Raw genomic sequence first — 21,696 nt, forward strand, 5'->3', positions numbered from 1 at the left:
TCCCAGTTTTCAGTGTAGCCATTATGGTGCTGTGGAGTTCGTGTTTGACAGACTCCCAGACCATATACTCTTATGGCTACCCTGCACTTACAATGTCTAAGGTTTTGTTTAGACACTGTAGGGGCATAGTGCTCATGCACCTATGCCCTCACCTATGGTATAGTGCACCCTGCTTTAGGGCTGTAAGGCCTGCTAGAGGGGTGACTCATCTATGCCATAGGCAGTGTGAGGTTGGCATGGCACCCTGAGGGGAGTGCCATGTCGACTGTCATTTTCTCCCCACCATCTCACACAAGCTGGCAAGCAGTGTCTGTGCTGAGTGAGGGGTCTCCAGGGTGGCATAAGACATGCTGCAGCCCTTAGAGACCTTCCCTGGCATCTGGGCCCTTGGTACCAGGGGTACCAGTTGCAAGGGACTTACCCGGATGCCAGGGTGAGCCAATTGTGGAAACAAAGGTACAGGTTATGGAAAGAACACTGGTGCTGGGGCCTGGTTAGCAGGCCTCAGCACACTTTCAAATCATAACTTGGCATCAGCAAAGGCAAAAAGTCAGGGGTAACCATGCCAAGGAGGCATTTCCTTACAGACCCTTTTTCTTATGGGTATGAATATGGGGAGGGATCGGAGGGGTCCCTGAACCCTTGGACCCTTATGAATACCAGGTTGACTCTTCTGTGGACTGTGCTCAGGAATTGGCCGACGCCAGAGGTCTGGATAATTCTGACGCTGGCATGCTGTCTCCTCCTACCACCGTGGCTACGGCGGAGGGAGCGAATTATGGTATGGTGGTCATTCCAGCAGCTGAGGTCCTTGGTCTTGAGCTTCCCACTGTTGAGGTCGGGTCTAATCTCCTGACGGAGGTGCTTCCGCCTGGTGCTTCTACTTCAGAACACCTTTTGCCGTTTAATGAAGCCCTCACTGATGTCCTTTTGGTTACCTGGTCCAAACCCAACACAGGGGCTCCTGTGAATAGGTCTATTGCACGCCATCAGCCCGCTCCAAATGACCCTAAATTCCTGTCCCAACACCCCACGCCTAAGTCTTTTTATCCAGGTTTCCTCTTCTTCAAGCGCATTACCTTCCGCACCCCTGGACAGGGAATCCAAAAGACTAACAGTCTGGCAAGAAGTTATTTTCTTCCTCCAGTCTTGCGCTGTGGTATGTGAACACCGCATGCCTTTTGGGCCGCTATTCCCATTCTTTGTGGGATACGGTTGCGCAAGTCCTGCTGCAGATACTGGAGGGAGGCCTTTTGCTATCGTCTCCCAAGCTGTGAACGATGGGAGAGATGCAGCAAAGTTCACTATCCGTTGTGGGCTGGGCAGATCGGTAGCTCCGACGGTGGCTTTACAACGCTACGTCTGATTGCGTACTTCTGGTTTTTCTGGGGATGTCCACCAGTCACTCATGGAGATGCCCTTTGATCGCTCACGTCACTTCGGTGACAAAGTGGACTCTGCCTTGGAGAGATTCAAGGATTCCTGGGCCCTTCGCACCCACAGTCAGCTTTTCGCCCCTTTCGTGGCCATGGAAGGGGCTCCCTGTCGCGTCCTCTACCCAGCCACTGTGCCCCCTATGCTATTCAGCCTCTGCTCGGCCGGGGATGCGGAATCCTACCTGGCTCCAACCATGCCTCCATCCTTCCAGAGAATCATTTGGTGCTTCTCCACCAGGAAGTAGGTCGTGGTTGTTATTCCCTCTACTTTCTGATATCAAAAAAGGACAAGGGCTTATGTCCTGTCCTAGACCTTCAGGACCTAAACTACTTCCTCGTGAAGGAGAAATTCAAAATGCTCACCCTGGCTCATGCGCTGTCTGCCTTGAACCCAGGAGACTGGATGGTAGGGTTGGACTTGTAGGATGCTTATTTCCACATCCCCATCCTGCCTGCTCACAGACGTTACCTACGATTCGTGGTAGGTCACAAGCACTTTGTTTACCGTGCTCCCCTTCGGCCTTCCCAGCGCCCCTCGGGTGTTCACGAAAGTGATGGCAGTGGTTGCAGCTCATCTGCGCAGGTTAGGGGGAATCTCAGTTTTCCCCTACCTTGACGACTGGCTATTGAAGGCAGACTCGGCCCAGAAAGTCATCTCTCACCTTCAGACTAAGGGGGACCTCCTGCACATGCTAGGGTGGACTATAAACGTGCCGATGTCACACCTGACTCCCTCTGACGATCCCTTTCATCAGAGCTGTTCTGGACACAGACTTGCCTTCCTGGAGGATGAGCCTGAAACTGCACTACGACATTCAGGCTATGATTTTGATCTCTAGGCCTCAGCCATGGGTTTCGGTGAGACTGAGGCTGCTGGGCCTAATGGCGTCCTGCATCCTGCTAGTAACACATGCCAGATGGCATATGGAGGCTCTGCAGTGGGACCTGAAGTGCCAGTGGACGCAGCATCAGGGGAATCTCTCACATGGTCCAGATCTTGGAGGGGACTGTGAAAGAGCTGCAGTGGTGGTTTTCGAATCTGCATTGGGTCCAACCAGATCTCTCTATAGTGACAGATGCGTCACTTCTGGGTTGGTGTGGCCACATGGGAGAAGCAGAGATCAGAGGGCTGTTCTTCGGAGTCTGGGCTCCATATTAATCATCTGGAGCTCCGGGCAATCAGGCTTGCATTGAAAGTATTCCTTCCCCCTCAAAGGGAAAGTGGTGCAGGTGTTCACAGACAATACTACGGCCATGTGGTACAGCAACAAACAGGGCAGAGTAGGGTCCTGGACCCTTTGTCAGGAGGCACTATGCCTCTGGACATGGCTCGAACATCAGAACCTTGATGGTTCAATATCTGGTCGGTTCCCTCAACGCCAGAGTGGACGAACTCAGCCATTGATGCAAAGTTGATCACAAATGGCGTCCCTATCCGGAGGTGGCACAAGGTCTTTCAGCTGTGAGGAAAGCCTTAGTTAGATCTGTTCGCCCGGCATAGAACACGCGATGTCAGCAGTTTTGTGCATTGGAGTTTCCAAGGCGGCACTCGCTCGGAAACTGTCTCGAGTGGAACTCCGGCCTCCTTTCTGCCTATACCTCTTCTGCCCAGAGTTCTCAAGAAGATCAGGAACGACTGGGCCCAAGTCATCTTGGTGGCTCTGGACTGGGCACGGAGAGTATGGTATCCAGAGCTATTGAGCATGTCCAGCAATCCTCCACTCAGACTGCCTCTTCGGGCGGAACTTCTGATGCAGCAACAGGCGGACGGTTCTACACCCAAACCTGTCCAACCTCCGCCTTCATGTGTGGAGATTGAGCGGCGACAGTTGACAGTTTTGATCTTCCACCCGAAGTCTGCGATGTTATCTTGGCAGCCAGGCGTCCATCAACCAAAACTGTATACGCATGTCGTTGGAATAAATTTGTGGCATGGTGTACCAACAAATCTGTTGATCCCCTTTCTACTCCTCTATCCGAGGTTCTTCAGTTCATTCTTTCTTTGGCCCAGCAGGGCTCTGCTTTGGGCACCCTTAAAGGGTATTTATCTGCCATTTCGGCCTTTATTAGGCTACCTGATCAGCTCGCACTCTTTAAATCTCCTATTGTGGGTAGGTTCCTAAAAGGACTCGCCCATTTATTTCCTCCCACTCCATTTATCATGCCTTAGTTGGACCTCAATCTTGTACTTACTTATTTGATGTGTACTCCTTTTGAGCCAATGCATAATTGTCCCTTGCGGCTCCTCACCTTCAAATCTTTCTTGTTGCTATCACCTCTGCTCGCAGGGTGAGTGAGCTTCAGGCCCTTTCCTCAAAACCTTCATACTTGTCTCTGCACCCTGACAAAGTAGTGTTGCGCACGAAGGCTTCCTTCCTAAGGTGGTTACACCTTTTTATGTAGGCCAGTCCATCACTCTGCCTACTTTCTACGCACCCCCACATCCTTCCCATGAGGAGGAGAGGCTCCACCGTTTGGGCCCAAAAAGAGCATTAGCGTTCTACCTCAATCGTACCAAAGATTTCCGGGTTAAAGATCAACTCTTTATGGGGTATGTGGGTGCGAAAAAAGGGAAGGCGGTGCAAAAGTGTACCATCTCTCGATGGGTGGTGCTTTGCATCAAAATGTTCTACGCTTTGGCCAAGAAGCAACCTCCTGAGGGCTTGCATGCTTATTCCACCAGAGCAACTGCTGCTTCCACTGCGTTAGCATGCAGAGGTCCTGTCCTGGATATCTGCCAGGCAACTACGTGGGCTTCCCTCCACACGTTTGCTAAACACTACTGTACAGTCGGGTCCGTCGGAACGGCTACTTTGGTTGTTCGGTCCTGCAGGACTTCCTAGGATGATCTTGGTTTGCAGCCCACCACAGAGGATGGCATTGCTTGGGTATCTATTCTAAGGTAAGGAATCTGCAACTAGAAGTCTATCGGATGTACAAGTTAGTTACCTTCGGTAACTAAATATCTTGTAGACAAATTCTAGTTGCAGATTCCTTACCTCCCACCCATCCTCCCCGCTTGCAAACTGATTTCAGGTCCTTAGCTCTGGCACACCAATCTCCGTGTTCTTAGCGGCGCTGCACTTTGATGTGGAAAGTCGTTAGAAGAAACTGACGTCACTGCGCGAAGGCGGCGTTAATATACTTCTCCCGACGTCATCACGGGGACTATGGCGTCCGTGGAGTCGACCGACGCCACCTCCCAGCGCACAAGGGTAAATCTCTGGATCCAGTTTGACGCCTGGGGGAAAATTCTAAGGTAAGTATTCTGCAACTAGAATGTCTCTACCAGATATTTTGTTACCGAAGGTAAGTAACTTGTACGTTAATGACTGTCTTGGATAAAGGTTAATAATTGGATTAAGTGGGATAATCTGTAAATGGCATTAATAGCAGTAGTCGTGTGACAGTGTGGATAAACAACTGATCAAGGATTTTGTTAACTGTAGATTATAGCATATGTCAACTATTTGGAGTCTGAAGTGATTATAAGGCATTGTAACTGCAGTGTAGGGCTATACATTTTTTTCAATGCTGCCAACCAGACTGCCTCAACTGTGGGTATGGGGGAAGAAGGTCACAACTGAGTGACAGTGTGTTGGAGTAATATTAAAACCAGGGAGACTATGCTAACTCCGGTCTCCTTCAAATCAGTAAAATTTCGGATTGAAATCGCCTACTCAAGAACGATTGACTATTCAGGCTCTTCAAAAGTACCTTGTATTGTCTTCCTTGGAGGAGGCCTTTAACAATTTTTTCAGAGCCTTGAATTTCAACTTGAACCAAATTCTTTTAGAACTTTTTGATCATTTACACATGTAGTAGACTTTATCAAAGCATCAAAATTGAAAGCTTTTCTTTGCAGGTGTTGAATATCCTGTTTCTCAATCCTTTGACCCTTGGACTTCATAAAACAGACTCCCACAAAAGATCTGACCAAAACGTATAGCTTTCGATACCGGTACAGACATATTTGCCGACATCAAGGACATTGCTTTTGAGAGATGTAGGGCCATCCTATTCCCCTTCCAGTGAGGGCTCAATGTCGACGGGTCTCCATCACCGTTTGACATCTAAATCGACAGCAGGACTGCCCACGACGCTGAAGACTAACACTGCTGCCATATCATTATCTATTGACACTGAAGTTTCATCACTCAACGTCAAGGTTGCATCTCCCGGCATCTAACTCACCTCATTTGCCCTAAAGATCGATCGGCATCGATTTCAGTACTCTATGTTGAAAACAAAGACCCACTTGGTGTTGAAGAGACCTCTCCTGTCTGAAGACTGACAAAACATGTGCACAGCGTCAAACTTCGCTCTCGACATTCCCTTAGGGGGATGTTTCATCTTCCTCTCACTCATCGGGATCATGTCAAAATTCAGAGGCTCAATCTCCTAAAACAGACTGTTCGCCCTCCTGTCAGTCCTATAATTCAAGACCTTGACCCTGTGCAGCATTATTTAGAACTTCTACAGATGTCTCCGTTACGTCACTGTTCAAGGGCAACTTCTATGTCTTAAGTTTGGAAATGGAAAGCTCAGTCACTGATTTGATTAGAGCACCACAATCACGTTCTCACACAAGATCTGTTTCAAGATCCCCCTGAAACGGCTTATAGCACATTGTACTCTCCTACCTCCACCTCAGCCACCAGCTAGGGCTTCACCAGTCGACATGACATTCCAAGATGCCTTGGTAAGACATACTTTTTAAAAGTTTTGTTTATTGGCATTTGTCAATACAAACAAAACAAATGACAAATCTGGATCACTACATGGCATCTAGCAGTAGCAGACAGTGTATTTAACAATTTGCAAACTGTTCCAACCCAGCCATTGGTGCAAGGCAACTTAGTTTTGTGTCACCAGGGCCATGACAAGGTATCATTCAAAGTGGTTATGCACTCCGCTTCACAACCACCCTACCATTGGCACCTCAGCAACCCACAACTCCCCACCTACACAATCTGTCAGGAAACGTCCATTCTCCTGCAGTAGAAAAAGTTCACTGAGATATTTCTTTATAAGAATCAGTCGAAACTGTTTTGGCCTATCCTGGATCCCAGAATACTCAAATTTAACAAACGTTCTGAATGCTACCCCTCCATCTAATATTCCCACATATAGGAAAGGACAATTGGCTTTGTGAGGTGGACCTCCAAGATGCATACATTCACATTCCAATAGTACCCAGTCACAGACAGTTCCTAAGATTCATAGTATGAACAGACCACCATCGGTACACTGGTCTTCCTTTCAGTCTAAAATCAACCTCTCAAACCTTTTTCAAATGAATGACAGTGGTATCGGCACATCTCGTCAAGAGATTTTTGTACTTCCATACCTAGATGCCTGGCTGATAAGGGCACAATCCAGACAAAGCACATGAAGATTATGCTACCACAACAACTCTTTTGGTAAGACTGGGGCTCCAAGTCAATGCAGAAAAATCTATATAATCGCTCCAGTGCCTCACTTTCCTGGGGGCAACAATAGAGACACAAAGAGAAAGTGTTTCCTTCGTAGGTGAGTGTCCTCAATCCATATGAAGTGTACACAGCTTCAAAATCAGACCAGTCCAACTGTACGTCGGGTATTATCTTCTGGAATAAATAGCATTCTGTATCTGCATAGTCCCAAATGCACGTCTGTTCATAAGACCTCCAAATCTGCCTACAGGATCAATGCAATGGTCACAAAGGACAAGAAACTGAGAAGATTGCATCGTCCTAAAGGAGAATGCATGTTGCTTTCTCTCCTGGTAAACCAAGCCACGGAATCTTCAGACAAGTTCCCTTTCAGAAAAACTCCTTGTCAAAACAAAAACTACCACAGGTGACTTGCTGACAGGATGTGGTGCTCATGAATCACCTTATCATACAAGGTCTTTGGTCTCAGAAGGAGAAATCATATCATATAAACTTATTAGAATTAAAAACAGTATACCTAGCTCTCAAGGCTTTTCTTCCATCTCTCACTTCAAAATACCCTTGTGATCTAAACTGACTACACCAGCATGATGTACTATATAAGTAAGGACAAGGCAATTATCTCTCCAAGCTCTAACAATGTGGCATTGGGCTCTAGCAAGGCTTTCCTTCACAGCTTTTTACTTTACAGGAACCCAAAACATAGAGGCAGATTTTCTCTGCCTTTTTGTCACAAAGAAAATCACGAGTGGGTTCTCAACTAAGAAGTAATGGACAGTCTCTACGAAGAATGGGGCGCACCAACACTAGACTTGTTCACCACAACCCAAAACAAAAAATGCCAAGACTATGTATCCTGGGCTCTATAATAGCAGTCTCTGCTCAATGCCCTTTTGATAAACTGGTCATCTCCATTTGTGCATACTTTTCCACAAATTCCACTCATACCACAAGTAATCCCGAAGTTGATGATGTCTCACATTACAATGATGTTGATTGCCCTGTATTAGCCAAGACATTGGAACACAGATCTACTCCAACTAGCCACAGTCGGTCACAAACGATATCCACTCAGACCAGATCACCTTTCCAGGCCAAAATCTTACACCCAACGATTTAGTTGTTGAATTTGGCAACATGGCTACTGAGATTACCTAGTATGGCTGTTTTAATTTTCCAGAAGATTGCATGAATATTTTGAAATAATCTAAGCGTCCGTCCACAAGAACATACTGTGCTTTTAAATGGAACAGTTTCTGCATGTGTGTCATGCTAACAACCATGATCCTATTGAAGTACAGGAAAACGTCATTCTCCCATACATACTATATCTGGCCAAATCAGGACTATAATTAAATCCATTATAGTGCATTTGGCAGCGATTACTGCATATCGACGATCTCCAGTGCAAGTCATTCAAGAGTCCTGTAGTCAGACTTTTTGGAAAGTCTGAAATGTTTTTCCTCCAGCTAGACCTTTCCTCTTTGGGAATTGAACTTGGTTCTGTCAAAATTGATGGGATTTCCGTTCAAACCTATCCATAAGGCAATGGTGCAACAAGTCATGGAAAACTGCATTTTTGATAGCCATTACATTGGCTTAGAGTTAGCGAGTTTTAGGCTGTCTTCAGCAGTAGCTTCAGTTTTTCATCATAGTTGTTTTACGGATGCACCCTTCCAGTTTCCCTAAAATAGTATCAGATTTCCATATCAACTAGTCTATTACTATGCCTTCCTTTTTTCCAAACCCTACAACTTTAGTGGAGAGAACTTTGCATTCTCTTGATGGAAAGAGTGCTGTTTTTATTTAGATAAAACCAAATCTATATGTAAATCAACCCTCCTGTTATAATTAATGTTGAAATTATGGTTCCTAAAGACTGGGAGTAGTGACCTCTAAACAATCCAAAGCGAGATGAATAGTCTCATGTATTTCTCTATGCTACCAGATTGCAGAAAAGCCTTTGCCAAGCAAACCTAAAGCTGACTTGAAAAGGGCAAGAGCAGCAACCACAGTTTGGATTAGGCAGATCCCAATCATGGACATTTGTAAACCAGCTACATGGAGGTCTTACACACAATTGACACTTCTGTCTAGAAACTGGTACTCTGACACTGTCAAAATTTACACAACATTGAGACGCCTATTTAAATAGCTTGTTCTCATTGGCCTGGACTCCTTACTTTTTCTGGTATGACATTCACAATTTATCGATACCTGACAGCTACAGGGTGGGAGTTTTATTTCTTTCCGCTTGCTACTCTGTTCAAGATTTGACTATCAATGAAGGTCCTATGATGCAGAAGGAAACTACATACCTGTAGACCTAGTTCTGTGTGGTAGAAATCTCCTCCCCAGCTGTAAGTGTATTTGCATCCTGTGCATCACACAAAAAAAGAACGGACACTGAGGCAAGCTGCCACTGCAGTGCATTGTGGGATGGGGTACCTCTGGTATCCTTAAAGGTACGGGCGGCCTTTTCATATGAGTGTTGCAAGTTTAAAGGCTTTATTGGTGCTTACCTTATCCCATTTATCTCCGCCAGCACTCCTCAGGAAAATGCATCTGATAGTCTATACCATGACTTTATTAAAAAAGGACTTAGTGATACACTGTTCAAGTTCTTTTTCTTAAATTCTTCAAATAAATATTGAAGATGTTTCAGGGTCTGCACAAGCAGCACAGAATTGTTCAAGGTTTGACTTCAATGATAATTCCTACGATGCATTATGATGTCTGCAGGTATGCAATTTTTCCTTTTTTTTTTTTTTGTCTGTGGTAGTTTGCAGTTCCTCTAATTTCCGTAATTTGTTTAAAATAAGGTCAGCACATTTATTAGGAATAACAAAGGGATTCCAAATTGGTTTACCTTGATGTACACAATTACAGCATATAGTTGATGGCTTGTGATTTTTTTTTCAGTTTGTATTCAGGGTGTTTAAGGATGGATCCTGCATTGATTTTACACAAAGTTCCTACAACAGTATCCTTCACAGCTGTGTTCTGTGAATGTTATCTTTACTAAATGCTAAAGTGCCCACTCTTGGGCGTTGCATTGACTAGCTCATCAAATTAGATTTCAGTTAGCACAGTGTAGTATTTGTTTATAAATCAATGGTTAAAATGGTGGAAATTGTTTTCTTTCGTAGATGTATTTTCCCAGAAAGGGTAATTTTGGCAAAATATACCCAGTATAAAATACAATTATCAGTTTAAACAAAATTGATTTTGCTACATTAGAAGCCAAATCTTTGTGGAAACTAATTACCTTCCTATAAGAACCGATTGCTTTAATTAGGATACTGCACCTGACCATTTCAAAGTACGTTTTTCACATCAAGACATTGTTCCTGGTAGTTCTTTGGCCTGTTTAAACCACAACACCTCTGTAGGAAGCTGGCTTTGTATATACCATTCCAAAATGAGGTAGTGTGCACAGTCCAAGGGATCCCCAGAGGGTTAAGAGGTTAAAGTAGATGATAATGCTTTCTTTTGTGGTAGTGTAGTCAAGCGTTTAGGCTTTTCAGAGGGTAGTGCAAAGCATTTGTTGTACACACACACACAGTCAAAAAATGAGGCACACATTCAATAACTAACTCCAGGCCAGTGTTTTCATACAGCAAAAATATATTTTGTTTATTTCTAGAACCAAAAGGATCTGTTGTAAGTTTGTATCAAGGCTTATATATCAAATACACTTTGTTTAGGTTTTGCAGAAAAAACAGTTAACAAGTAACACTTCCATTTCAAAAGTAGACACTTAGTGCAATTTCTTGTAGGAACCAGGAGACCTAGGGGAGGAGAAGTCTTAGCACATTTTACAGGTAAGTACTCTACTTATTATCTTAGTCTTCAGTGGTTAGGCTGTCCAAAGGTCAGGGTTCTAGTTGACCCCAAAAGTGCACCACCCGCAGCACAGGGTCAGCCAGGTGCAGAGGTCAAAGTTGATGTCCGGTTTTTAATGGAATCCTGACACCAACTTTGGCACTCGGAAAGAAACTGGTTGCAGGTAAGTACTCGTGGCTTAAGGGCACAGGCCCAAGGGGGTTTAAGGTGATAACCGGTGGCCACAGATCACCACCAAACACACCCTCAGCGGCACAGGGTGGCCGTGTACAGGGTGCAAATACAGCGTTGAGTGCCCAATGCTTTTCAATGCGGGAACCAATTGTTACAGTTCCTGCAGGGGGTAAGTTGTGAAGCACCTCCATCCAGAGCAGGCTTTGTTCCTGACCCCAGAGAGCACAGAGACTCACCTCATGTTTGTTGGTGGCTCCTACGACCTCCCAGTTAGTCTCCCTTATATGCTTATGCCAATGCTGCAATCCATGTAAAAAAAAAAACTTACAAACTGGCTCAGGGCAGAGAGTGCATGAGTACGGCATTGAATCTGCATTTAAAAAAATGGATGCCAGTTCTGGACTCCAAATTACATTTACATTTTTTTAAATTCTGCTTATGTTTTAAAAGCCAATTATGAATAAGGGAACACAGTACCATAATTTGTAGGTACAGGACATATTTTTACATTTTTTCCCTCATTCAGGAAATTTCCCCCATGAGAACAATAAATTCAGAGTGGAAGAGTAGGATATTATTTTAAAAATCACATAGCTATCCCAGGTTCATAGTACTGTTACTCTGCGTGCAGCCCTACTACTGATGGGTATTTATCTGGCAAATTGATGTGAGTGCATAAAGCAACACTAGAGAATGTAAGTGTAGTTTCAGATGTAAGGAGCGCAGTAATGGGAAGCTGCGCTAGCTGGAACACTATCTTGCTGTGACTAGCATTACACAGCTTTGAATAGCTTTTATGAAGTTGTTTCTGGGCTACTTCGGAGTTGGAGGAGCATTAAGCTAGCTGTGACTGGGTCTTCACTAAAATTATTTTATCCTTATTGTATTATAACAAAATTATGTGAATACCAGACACGGATTGAAAACCTCTATTCTTTTGTACTATACCAAATGTATGCGAAAACCAGATGCTGTTAGTAGGTTCTGAAACCCTTCTTATGCATTGCTTTCCTAGGTTGGAGATTTTGGTGATGCCACAAACTGGCCCACTCCTGGAGAAATTGCGCACAAAAGTACCCCGGTGAGAATTACTAAACTTCTTTAATCTATCTGGTACAGCCTTGCAGGGTTTTTATGGATTAATTTAAGTTGGTGGTACGCTCAAGAGATTTGAACACTTATGCATAAGGCTAAAATGTTTTATTTTGAGTTGCATCACCAGATAATAAACAATGGGAGGAGGCTTTCTTCTGGGTAGTGGTATGTGCTGAGGCTTGTATGACACTGTAATAGTCTAGTTTTCACTATGAATTTTGTCATAGCTTCCGATGCATAATTAAGGTGGGTTCACATACAAATTCTTAATGCAGAGCTGCTTCTGATGGTCTTATTTAATCTTGTATTGCTAACCTTGAGTGCCCCAATTTTACTGTAGTTATGCATTAGAATTCTTAGTTAACTTATATTAAACAGAGCTATACTATGTCCAGGTCTAAGCAACTGATACCATGTCTGAGTCTTTTTTTTTTTTTTTTGATCCCTTTTCAATATGGAGAGAATTTATACACTCCTGGGGTATGCATAATCTGACAGTGACTTCGGCTGTAAGGGCAATATGTGCATTTTGGCCATGCACATTAAGTTCAGTATCCATTATAGTGTTGCAAATGGTAAATTCAAGATCAGTATTAAGTGTTACCTAAACATGTAAGTATTGTAGTCCAGTTCTCAAAGCTGAGGACAACTAATGAGCATGTACTGTATGTGTATCTTCTAGACCACAAATAAGATTCTAGAATCTTCTGATTTTCCATTTAAGTAACTTTCTGAGCGTGTAGTATAACATGATCCCATTTTTAAAATGTAATTTTAGTCAAGCAGATATGAACTGTCAATGTAACCAGGTAAAATGTTTGTTCAGTTGTGTGGAAGAATTGTCATCCAAATCTTATCAGATCATCAGACAGGCAAGGCAGCAAAATCATCCTCATTTGTTTAGCAATGAATTGTTGAACAAAAGTTCTCTGCCTGTGGCATGTTGCTTTAAATAATACATGCTTTGCATCCTTCTGCTATCCAGTATTGGGCTTGAAGGCTTGCAACTTGTTCTTAGAAAAAGTACTTTCAAGTGAAAGGGTGCACTGTGACTGCACCCTTAGGCAATGCAATTGGACACTTGACACTAAGTTATTTTCCGGTCATCTGCTTTGGACGTGTACCATCTGATACAGACTTATAGTTGCAGACTCCTAGACCTGGAAATGTTTCTCGAGCAGTACTCCTGTTTCCAGTCAGGTGGTGTTGGTCAGCTCCACGTCTGTTGTGCGTGTCTCTGCGTGCCAGATAGGACATCCTGGAACCTATATAGGAGCACACCACTGCACTGACATAAATTCTTTTCTTTCCGCGCCAGTCTGTGCAGATCTGAAGAAGCGCTACCCCATAGTCACACTTTCTACTTTTTGTTGAGGATTTTTGAGTGTTGCCACTACTGGTGCATCAAAATTTCCAGGTTCAAGCCCTGCGGATCCTGTCATCAGGCGGGGTCTGTGACTGATCTGCACTTCGTGTGCTTGTGGTATCTGGAGTGCAACTGTGATCCAAAGTCCTGCTCTTGCGCCAGGCCATGAATCCGAAAGCTTTGAGGTAGCAGTCCTTAAAGCTCATTGCAGCTGGACCTCGGCTCCACATTGCCCCGATCTTCAAGAGGAAAGTCCAGAGAATGGTCAGGAAGTGCCCATTCTTCATCGACCCACTCAAAGTCCTCTGGACAATATGGTAAGTCGAGACAAAAAAAGTCTAAGAACAAACATTCATTGACTTCACCCCATCTGTTGGCCAGTGTGATGAGGGAAAAGGAGTGTCGTTGTTCCAGGCCTCTGTCCTCAGACTCTGGGTTGGCTCCACGCCTTCCTGAGTTTTTGGGAGCCAGAGCAAACCCTGCCCTACTCCATGAGTTTTGATGCCATGTTCCTCATATTTGCGTACTCAGACTCTGCCGAAGCCCCTTGGGACTCCGCAGGGTTGACAGTGGCCCTCTCGGGTTCCGAGCCACTGATTTTGGCTTCAGCTCTGGGGAGCACCCATGGATCTGTACCCAAAACTGAACCAGTGTCTGTCGTAACACCTTGACCTTCCCTGACGCTCGTTCTCACATCAATGCCCACGACGCAGCTGATGCCCCCAGGTGGCGCCAACGCCATCCTCATTGCAGACTCAGACACACAGCCGGACCAGCATTGCCAATATTGACTTCAACAGGGATGCTGCTCTCTAGGTCAGATCCTGACACTTAATCTCTTAGGTTGGGGTACGGTGAGGATTGGGAGGGATTTCTGGACCCTTAGGAATACCAGCTGAAAGATCCTGTGGACTGGTGGATGGACCTGGGTGAGGCTAGTGGTCTGGACACTTCCCCAGACTCTGGCATACTTCTCCCCCCTTCTGTGGCTACGGAGGAGGGAGTGTCTTACTCGTTGAGGGTGAGAAGAGCAGCCGGCGTCCTGAACCTCAAGCTGCCTTCAATGGCTGTCCGGTCTAATCTCCTGACTGAGGTGCTTCAGCTTGGGGCTTCCACTTCTGAAACCTTTTGACCCTTAATGATGCCTTCACTGATGTCCTGCTGGGGGACGTGGTCCAAACCCAGCACAGGGCCTTGTGTGAACAGGACAATTGCCCACTGTCTTACACCTGCTCCAAATGATCCATTGTTCCTGATGCAATAACCAACATCTGACAGTTTGGTTATCAGTCTCCACGTCCCTGGACGCATTTCCTTCCACATCCCCAGATGGGGAGCCCAAGAGGGTGGATCAGCCTGCTAAGAAGCGGTTTTCTTCCTCCAGCCTTGCATTGTGGTCCGTGAACACCGCATGCCTTTTGGGCTGTTGCACCCATATTTCATGGGACACAGCTGTGCAGGTGCTGCCACAGATCTCTGAGAAGGCCCGGGCCATCCTCTCTCAAGCTGTTGCTGTTGGGAGAGATGCAGTAAAGCTCACAATATGAGGGCTGGATACCACTGACTCACTAAACAGATCCAGCCCCTTTCCTGGATTTCGGTGAGTGACTGTCTGCTGGCCCTCATGGCATCCTGCTAGTAACACATGCAGCAGGGCATGTGTGCTCTGCAGTAGGACCTGAAGTTCCAGTGGGTGCAGCACCAGGGTAATCTCTCCAGCATGGTCCAGATCTTGGAGGGAACTGACCAAGATATGCAGTGCATGGCTGTAACTTCAGGGCATTTCCTTGGTGGTTCAACACCTAGTGGGCTCTCCAAATGCCAGAGTGACCGGTCGATCATGAATGGTGTCTCCATCCAGAGGTGGCGGAAGGTCTTTTTCAGCAATAGGTAGAGCCTTGGTTAGGTCTGTTGGCCCCAGCAGAGAATGGGCAGTGTCAGAAGTTCTGTGCAGTGGAGTTTCCAAGGTGGCACTCGCTCTGCGCTTTTTCTCTCAGGTGGGGCTCAGGCATCCTTTACTCCTTCCCGCTCATGCCACTTCTGCCCAGAGTTCTCAAGAAGATCAAGAACGACCAGACCCAAGTATTCCTTGTGCTTAAAACTGGGCACACAGAGACTGGTATTGTGAGCTATTGAGCATGGCCATCGATCCTCTGATCAGACTGCCCCTTTGGCAGCAGGCGGAGAGTTTTCCACCCAAACCTGCCCAGTCTCTGCCTTCTTGCGTGGAGATGGAGTGGTGGCAGTTAACCGCTTTTGATCCTCCACCTGAAGTATTTGATGTTGTCTTTCCAGCCAGGCATCCCTCCACTACCAAAATGGTAAACTCAACCGCTGCAACCACTGCTTTAGCATGTACAGTTCCAGTCCTGGCCATCTGTCAGAAAGCAATATGGGCATTCTTGCCCACTTTCACCATACACTACTGCCTGGACAGTCTGGTCCAAAAGGACAGGTACTTTGTCTGTTCGGTCCTGTAGGACTTCCTAGTATGATCTTGGTTTGCAGACCCTTCGGGGATGGTATTGCTTGGTTATCTATTCTAGGGTAAGGAATCTGCAACTAGAAGTCTATATCAGATTAACAAAATACTTGCCTTCGGTGATACCTTATCTGGTAGATACATTCTTGTTACAGATTCCTTACTGACCCAGCCACCCTTACTGCTCTGCAAACAGATGTCTAGGAACAAGGACTTCCCTTTCAGGGCCCTAGTTTGATGCACCAGTGGTCAGTGTTCTTCAAGGCTCCGTGCTTTTGGTGTAGAAAGTCATGAAAAGAAACTGACAGCGCGCTGATGCTTATAGGTCCTTCAACGTCATATATGGTGCACATGAACCCGATGACGGCTGCAGAGCTGCCTGACAGCACGCAGGGGTAGTGCGGAGGAAAAGTCTCTGGATCCAGACTTATGCCTGGTGGAAATTCAATGGTGAGGAATCTGCAACTGTAATGTCTCTACCAGATAAGGTATTACTGAAGGTAAGTAACTTGTTTGACAGGGTTCTGATATTTAACACAGACTTACTGTTGAGTCAGAGCACTGCCTCAAATGGAGTAAGGGTTGAGCCCCTGTGCACAAAGTGCAACAAACTCCAGGGCCTCCCCCGCCTTTGGACTTCAGGCCTCATGCAAAGATGGCCTCTGGCCCTAAAGTGAACCTGATTAAGGGTGTAGACACTCTTGGTCATCCAGCCCAAAGACCACTGACAAGCCTCACCCCCACTCAGAGCGAGGGCCCCTTTGATGTTGGCCTTTAGGCCATCGTTAACAATGAAACATTCATTGTCTTAAATCCTCAATGACCAGCTCTGAAGTCCCTGAACAGCCGATCCTCCAAAGACTATACAAGGAGCTGAACACAAGGCCAAAATAAGTCTTTATTAATTCCTGAATGTGTTAGATTTCTGTGAAGCCAACCCCACCACAATCTACTGAAACTCTGCCTTGAAGGAGGAGACTGGCATTTGAGAAGGGACCTGCATTGGAGGCCACAAAGTTTCCCACCCCCAAGTAACAGACTGGACCTGCCTCCCCTATGGTCCACTTCATCCTCCACCACTGCTGTCTCCACCAGCACACATACAACCTCTACTACCTCAGCCACAGTCCCTGGAGGGATCGCCACACTCGTTATGACCCGGGAAGCCCCTTAGTCCCTGCCTGTCCATAAGATTCTTTTGAGCCACCCTTGGGATGACCGATGTTGACTCAAAGAAGTTCCAGACCCTGACCATTAATTTTCCTGTCAGACCATCTCCCTCAAACCATACCACAGCCTACCATGAGAATCCTCCTGCGGGCATCCATCTCCCAGAATGTTGAAAGAAGAGGGGCCAGGGCACACCAGTATCATAGATCCTGAAAATGTTCAAGAATTTAACACGTGTTTCGTCTTCAAGACTTTGTCAAGGCTTAAGATGTAAACAACGTATATACAAACGCGCAAGGTGCATGTATCAAACTGCTGGTAGTCATGAATCTTTAGGCGAAGTCCAAAAGTACTGGCAAGTAATGGCCATGATAAGCCTTAAATTAGAGTAGCAAAAGACCCGTGCTGGACGAAACACGTGTTGGCTGTTTTGCTGTATGGACTTATTGTTACATATGAACACACTATTGTAACTCTGAACATTGATCACCTTCTGGCTGCTCCGGACACATGGTCATTTTGTACAACGCAGTCTGTTTGATTGAGATTTCTACTTTCTACCTGCGTCTATAATAAATTCCTACACATCTTCTAAGAACAGACTTTCAGTTAAATTCTTGAACATTTTCAGGATCTATGATACTGGTGTGCCCTGGCCACTCTTCTTTCAATATATAGGTAACCACCCACTCCTCAGTGTGTGGCTATCCGACACCTGTGGTGGCAGGTGTCTTGGCTAGCCCGGCACCCAACACCATATTGTTCAAACCTGTGACTTTGCTCTGATCTTACAGTTGATATACTCTTTGCAGATGTGCGCAAGCACCTCTTAGCATTCGTCACCTTCCTCGCCTGACATCTCCCAGAATGTGGTCATGCACGCCCTTTAAGGAAGATTTATGTTCGATGGCATCTGTCGCTGTAGATACACATGGTATGCATGAGCTCGCCATCTGGTGTTGGGTCGGAGTGTTACAAGTTGTTTTTCTTCGAAGTGTTTTCGAGTCACGGGACCGAGTGACTCCTCCTTCTGTGCTCATTGCGCATGGGCGTCGACTCCATCTTCGATTGTTTTCTTTCCGCCATCGGGTTCGGACGTGTTCCTGTCGCTCCGAGTTTCGGAACGGAAAGATAGCTGAAAACGGAAGATTTTCGACGGTATCGTTGCGATCCGGTTAGAGATAGACACATACGACGACGCGTTGAACATCGAAGCGCTTCGGTGCCCTTCGGGGTAGATTTCGGCACCCCGTCGGGGCCTAGTCGGCCCGACCGCGTGGAGAACAACGCCGATGGAACGGACCCCGTTTCGATTCTGCCCCGAATGCCACAACAAATATCCTTATACGGACCTACACTCGGTCTGTAATCTGTGCCTGTCACCCGAGCACAGCGAAGAATCCTGTGAGGCCTGTCGGGCGTTCCGGTCCCGAAAAACTCTGCGCAACCGTCGAGCGAGAAGACTGCAGATGGCGTCCACGCCAAAAGAGCGTCGACAGTTCGAGACAGAAGAGGAACAGGAGGAATCCTTTTCCATCCAGGATTCAGACTCCGACGAGCTAGACTCTACAAGAACTGTGAGTAAGACGTCGAGATCAGACCTTAAAAAAGGAAAGAAGGCCCAGGGGACGCCACTGCCAACCGGCCATGGCTCCACCCAAATTCTCGGTGACCAACAATCGGCACCGAAAAAGGCCCATTCAGTGTCGAGATCGTCCGACTCCGGTCGAGACACCGGCACGCAGCCTCCTCGGGACCGAGAGAGTGCTAAACAGAAGCATCGACACCGAGAGTTCGGTGTCGACACGGATCGACGCCGAGACAGTGGCGCCGAAGACCATAGAGGCCAAGAATTTTCGGCACAGAAAAAGAGGAAGGTTACCTCGGAGCCGAAAAAACAATCGACAGGGTTTTCGGAGCCGAAAAAAGCGACATCAGACCCTGTTTCTGGCTCCTATACTGAAGAGCATTCTATGTCTTCTCAAATGAAGAAACATAGATTTGAACAAGAACTGCAATCCACTGACGTGGATCACACACAAAAGCGTATCTTTATTCAGCAGGGGACTGGGAAAATCAGTACCCTTCCACCTGTCAAACGAAAGAGAACGCTTCAGTTTACTTCTCAGCAACAAACAGCACAAAAGGTAATACCTCCTCCCTCACCTCCACCTGTAACTCCGGCTTCGCCAACTTACACCCCGTCACATTCGCCAGCTCACACCGCCATGAGCCACGATGACCAAGATCAGGATGCGTGGGACTTGTACGACGCACCAGTGTCTGATAACAGCCCAGACACATACCCAACTAGGCCATCACCACCGGAAGACAGCACAGCCTACTCACAAGTGGTGGCTAGAGCAGCACTATTCCATAATGTGGAACTCCACTCGGAACAAGTAGAGGATGATTTTTTATTTAACACCCTCTCTTCAACCCACAGCTCCTACCAAAGCCTGCCGATGCTCCCACGCATGCTACGCCATGCAAAGGACATTTTCAAGGAGCCAGTTAAAAGTAGGGCAGTGACGCCTAGGGTGGACAAAAAGTATAAGGCGCCTCCTACGGACCCTGTATTCATCACCTCTCAGCTGCCACCAGATTCTGTGGTGGTAGGGGCTGCCAGAAAACGGGCAAATTCACACACTTCTGGGGATGCACCTCCCCCAGATAAAGAAAGTAGGAAGTTCGATGCAGCCGGGAAGAGGGTTGCTGTCCAAGCAGCAAACCAGTGGCGCATCGCAAATTCACAAGCGCTGCTAGCGCGATACGACAGAGCCCACTGGGATGAGATGCAGCATCTCATTGAACATCTCCCAAAAGATCTGCAAAAAAGAGCAAAACAGGTTGTTGAGGAGGGTCAAAACATTTCCAACAATCAAATACGCTCCTCCATGGATGCAGCAGACACGGCCGCAAGGACCATTAATACGTCGGTTACCATCCGTAGGCACGCATGGCTCAGAACGTCTGGATTCAAGCCAGAAATTCAGCAGGCAGTGCTTAACATGCCAGTAAACGAAAAACTTCTGTTCGGTCCGGAGGTCGACACAGCCATAGAAAAGCTCAAGAAGGACACTGACACTGCCAAGGCCATGGGCGCACTCTACTCCCCGCAGAGCAGAGGATCTTATAACACCTTCCGCAAAACACCTTTTAGAGGAGGGTTTCGGGGTCAGGCCACACAAGCTAGCACCTCACAGTCCGCACCGCCCACCTACCAGGGACAGTACAGGGGAGGTTTTCGGGGCCAGTATAGAGGGGGGCAATTCCCTAGGAATAGGGGAAGATTTCAAAGCCCCAAAACCACTACCAACAAGCAGTGACTCACATGTCACACACCCCTCCCACACAACACCAGTGGGGGGGAGGATACGTCAATATTACGAAGCATGGGACAAAATAACTACAGACACATGGGTCCTAGCAATTATCCAGCATGGTTATTGCATAGAATTCCTGCAATTCCCTCCAGACATACCACCAAAATCACAAAATTTATCAAAATACCATTCACAGCTTCTAGAGATAGAAGTTCAAGCACTACTGCAAAAAAATGCAATAGAATTAGTACCAAGCACACAAATAAACACAGGAGTTTATTCACTGTACTTCTTGATACCAAAAAAGGACGAAACACTGAGACCAATTCTAGACCTCAGAGTAGTAAACACATTCATCAAATCAGACCACTTTCACATGGTCACACTACAAGAAGTGTTACCATTGCTCAAAAAACACAACTACATGACAACCCTAGACCTCAAGGACGCATATTTCCATATACCAATACATCAATCACACAGGAAATATCTAAGGTTTGTATTCAAAGGAATACATTACCAATTCAAAGTATTGCCTTTTGGTTTAACAACCGCTCCAAGAGTATTCACAAAATGCCTAGCAGTAGTCGCTGCACACATCAGAAGGCAGCAAATACATGTGTTCCCGTATCTAGACGACTGGCTAATCAAAACCAGTTCGCTCACACAATGCTCAAACCACACAAATCAAGTCATACAAACCCTCTACAAACTAGGGTTCACCGTCAACTTTGCAAAATCAAACATTCTGCCAAGCAAAGTACAGCAATATCTAGGAGCCATAATAGACACGACAAAAGGAGTAGCAACGCCAACTCCACAAAGGATCCACAATTTCAACAGGGTCATTCAACACATGTCTCCAAACCAAACAATACAAGCAAGAACAATACTACAGCTCCTAGGCATGATGTCCTCATGCATAGCCATTGTCCCAAACGCAAGACTGCACATGAGGCCCTTACAACAGTGCCTAGCCTCACAGTGGTCTCAAGCACAGGGTCACCTTCTAGATCTGGTGTTGCTAGACCGCCAAACTTACCTCTCGCTTCTATGGTGGAACAGTATAAATTTAAACATAGGGCGGCCTTTCCAAGACCCAGTGCCAGAGTACGTAATAACAACAGATGCTTCCATGACAGGGTGGGGAGCACATCTCAATCAACACAACATAAGAGGACAATGGAACATACATCAAACAAAACTGCATATAAATCATCTAGAATTATTAGCAGTTTTTCAAGCACTAAAAGCTTTCCAACCAATCATAACCCACAAATACATCCTTGTCAAAACAGACAACATGACAACGATGTATTATCTAAACAAACAAGGAGGAACACATTCAACGCAGTTAAGCTTGTTA

General features: G+C 46.1%; 1 protein-coding gene across 2 annotated transcripts in view; it reads left to right on the forward strand.

Moving 5' to 3' along the window:
- LARP1 (La ribonucleoprotein 1, translational regulator) overlaps window positions 1–21,696 on the forward strand; it is a 547,470-nt gene that overhangs the window by 115,164 nt on the left and 410,610 nt on the right. For both annotated transcript variants that reach the window (XM_069199616.1, XM_069199617.1), the window contains exon 3: window positions 11,907–11,972. In XM_069199616.1, the coding sequence (XP_069055717.1) occupies window positions 11,907–11,972 (66 nt within the window). The remainder of the gene's footprint in view (window positions 1–11,906; window positions 11,973–21,696) is intronic.

This window comes from Pleurodeles waltl, chromosome 7 (assembly GCF_031143425.1).
Source record: "Pleurodeles waltl isolate 20211129_DDA chromosome 7, aPleWal1.hap1.20221129, whole genome shotgun sequence".
NCBI classification, from domain to species: Eukaryota; Metazoa; Chordata; class Amphibia; order Caudata; family Salamandridae; genus Pleurodeles; species Pleurodeles waltl.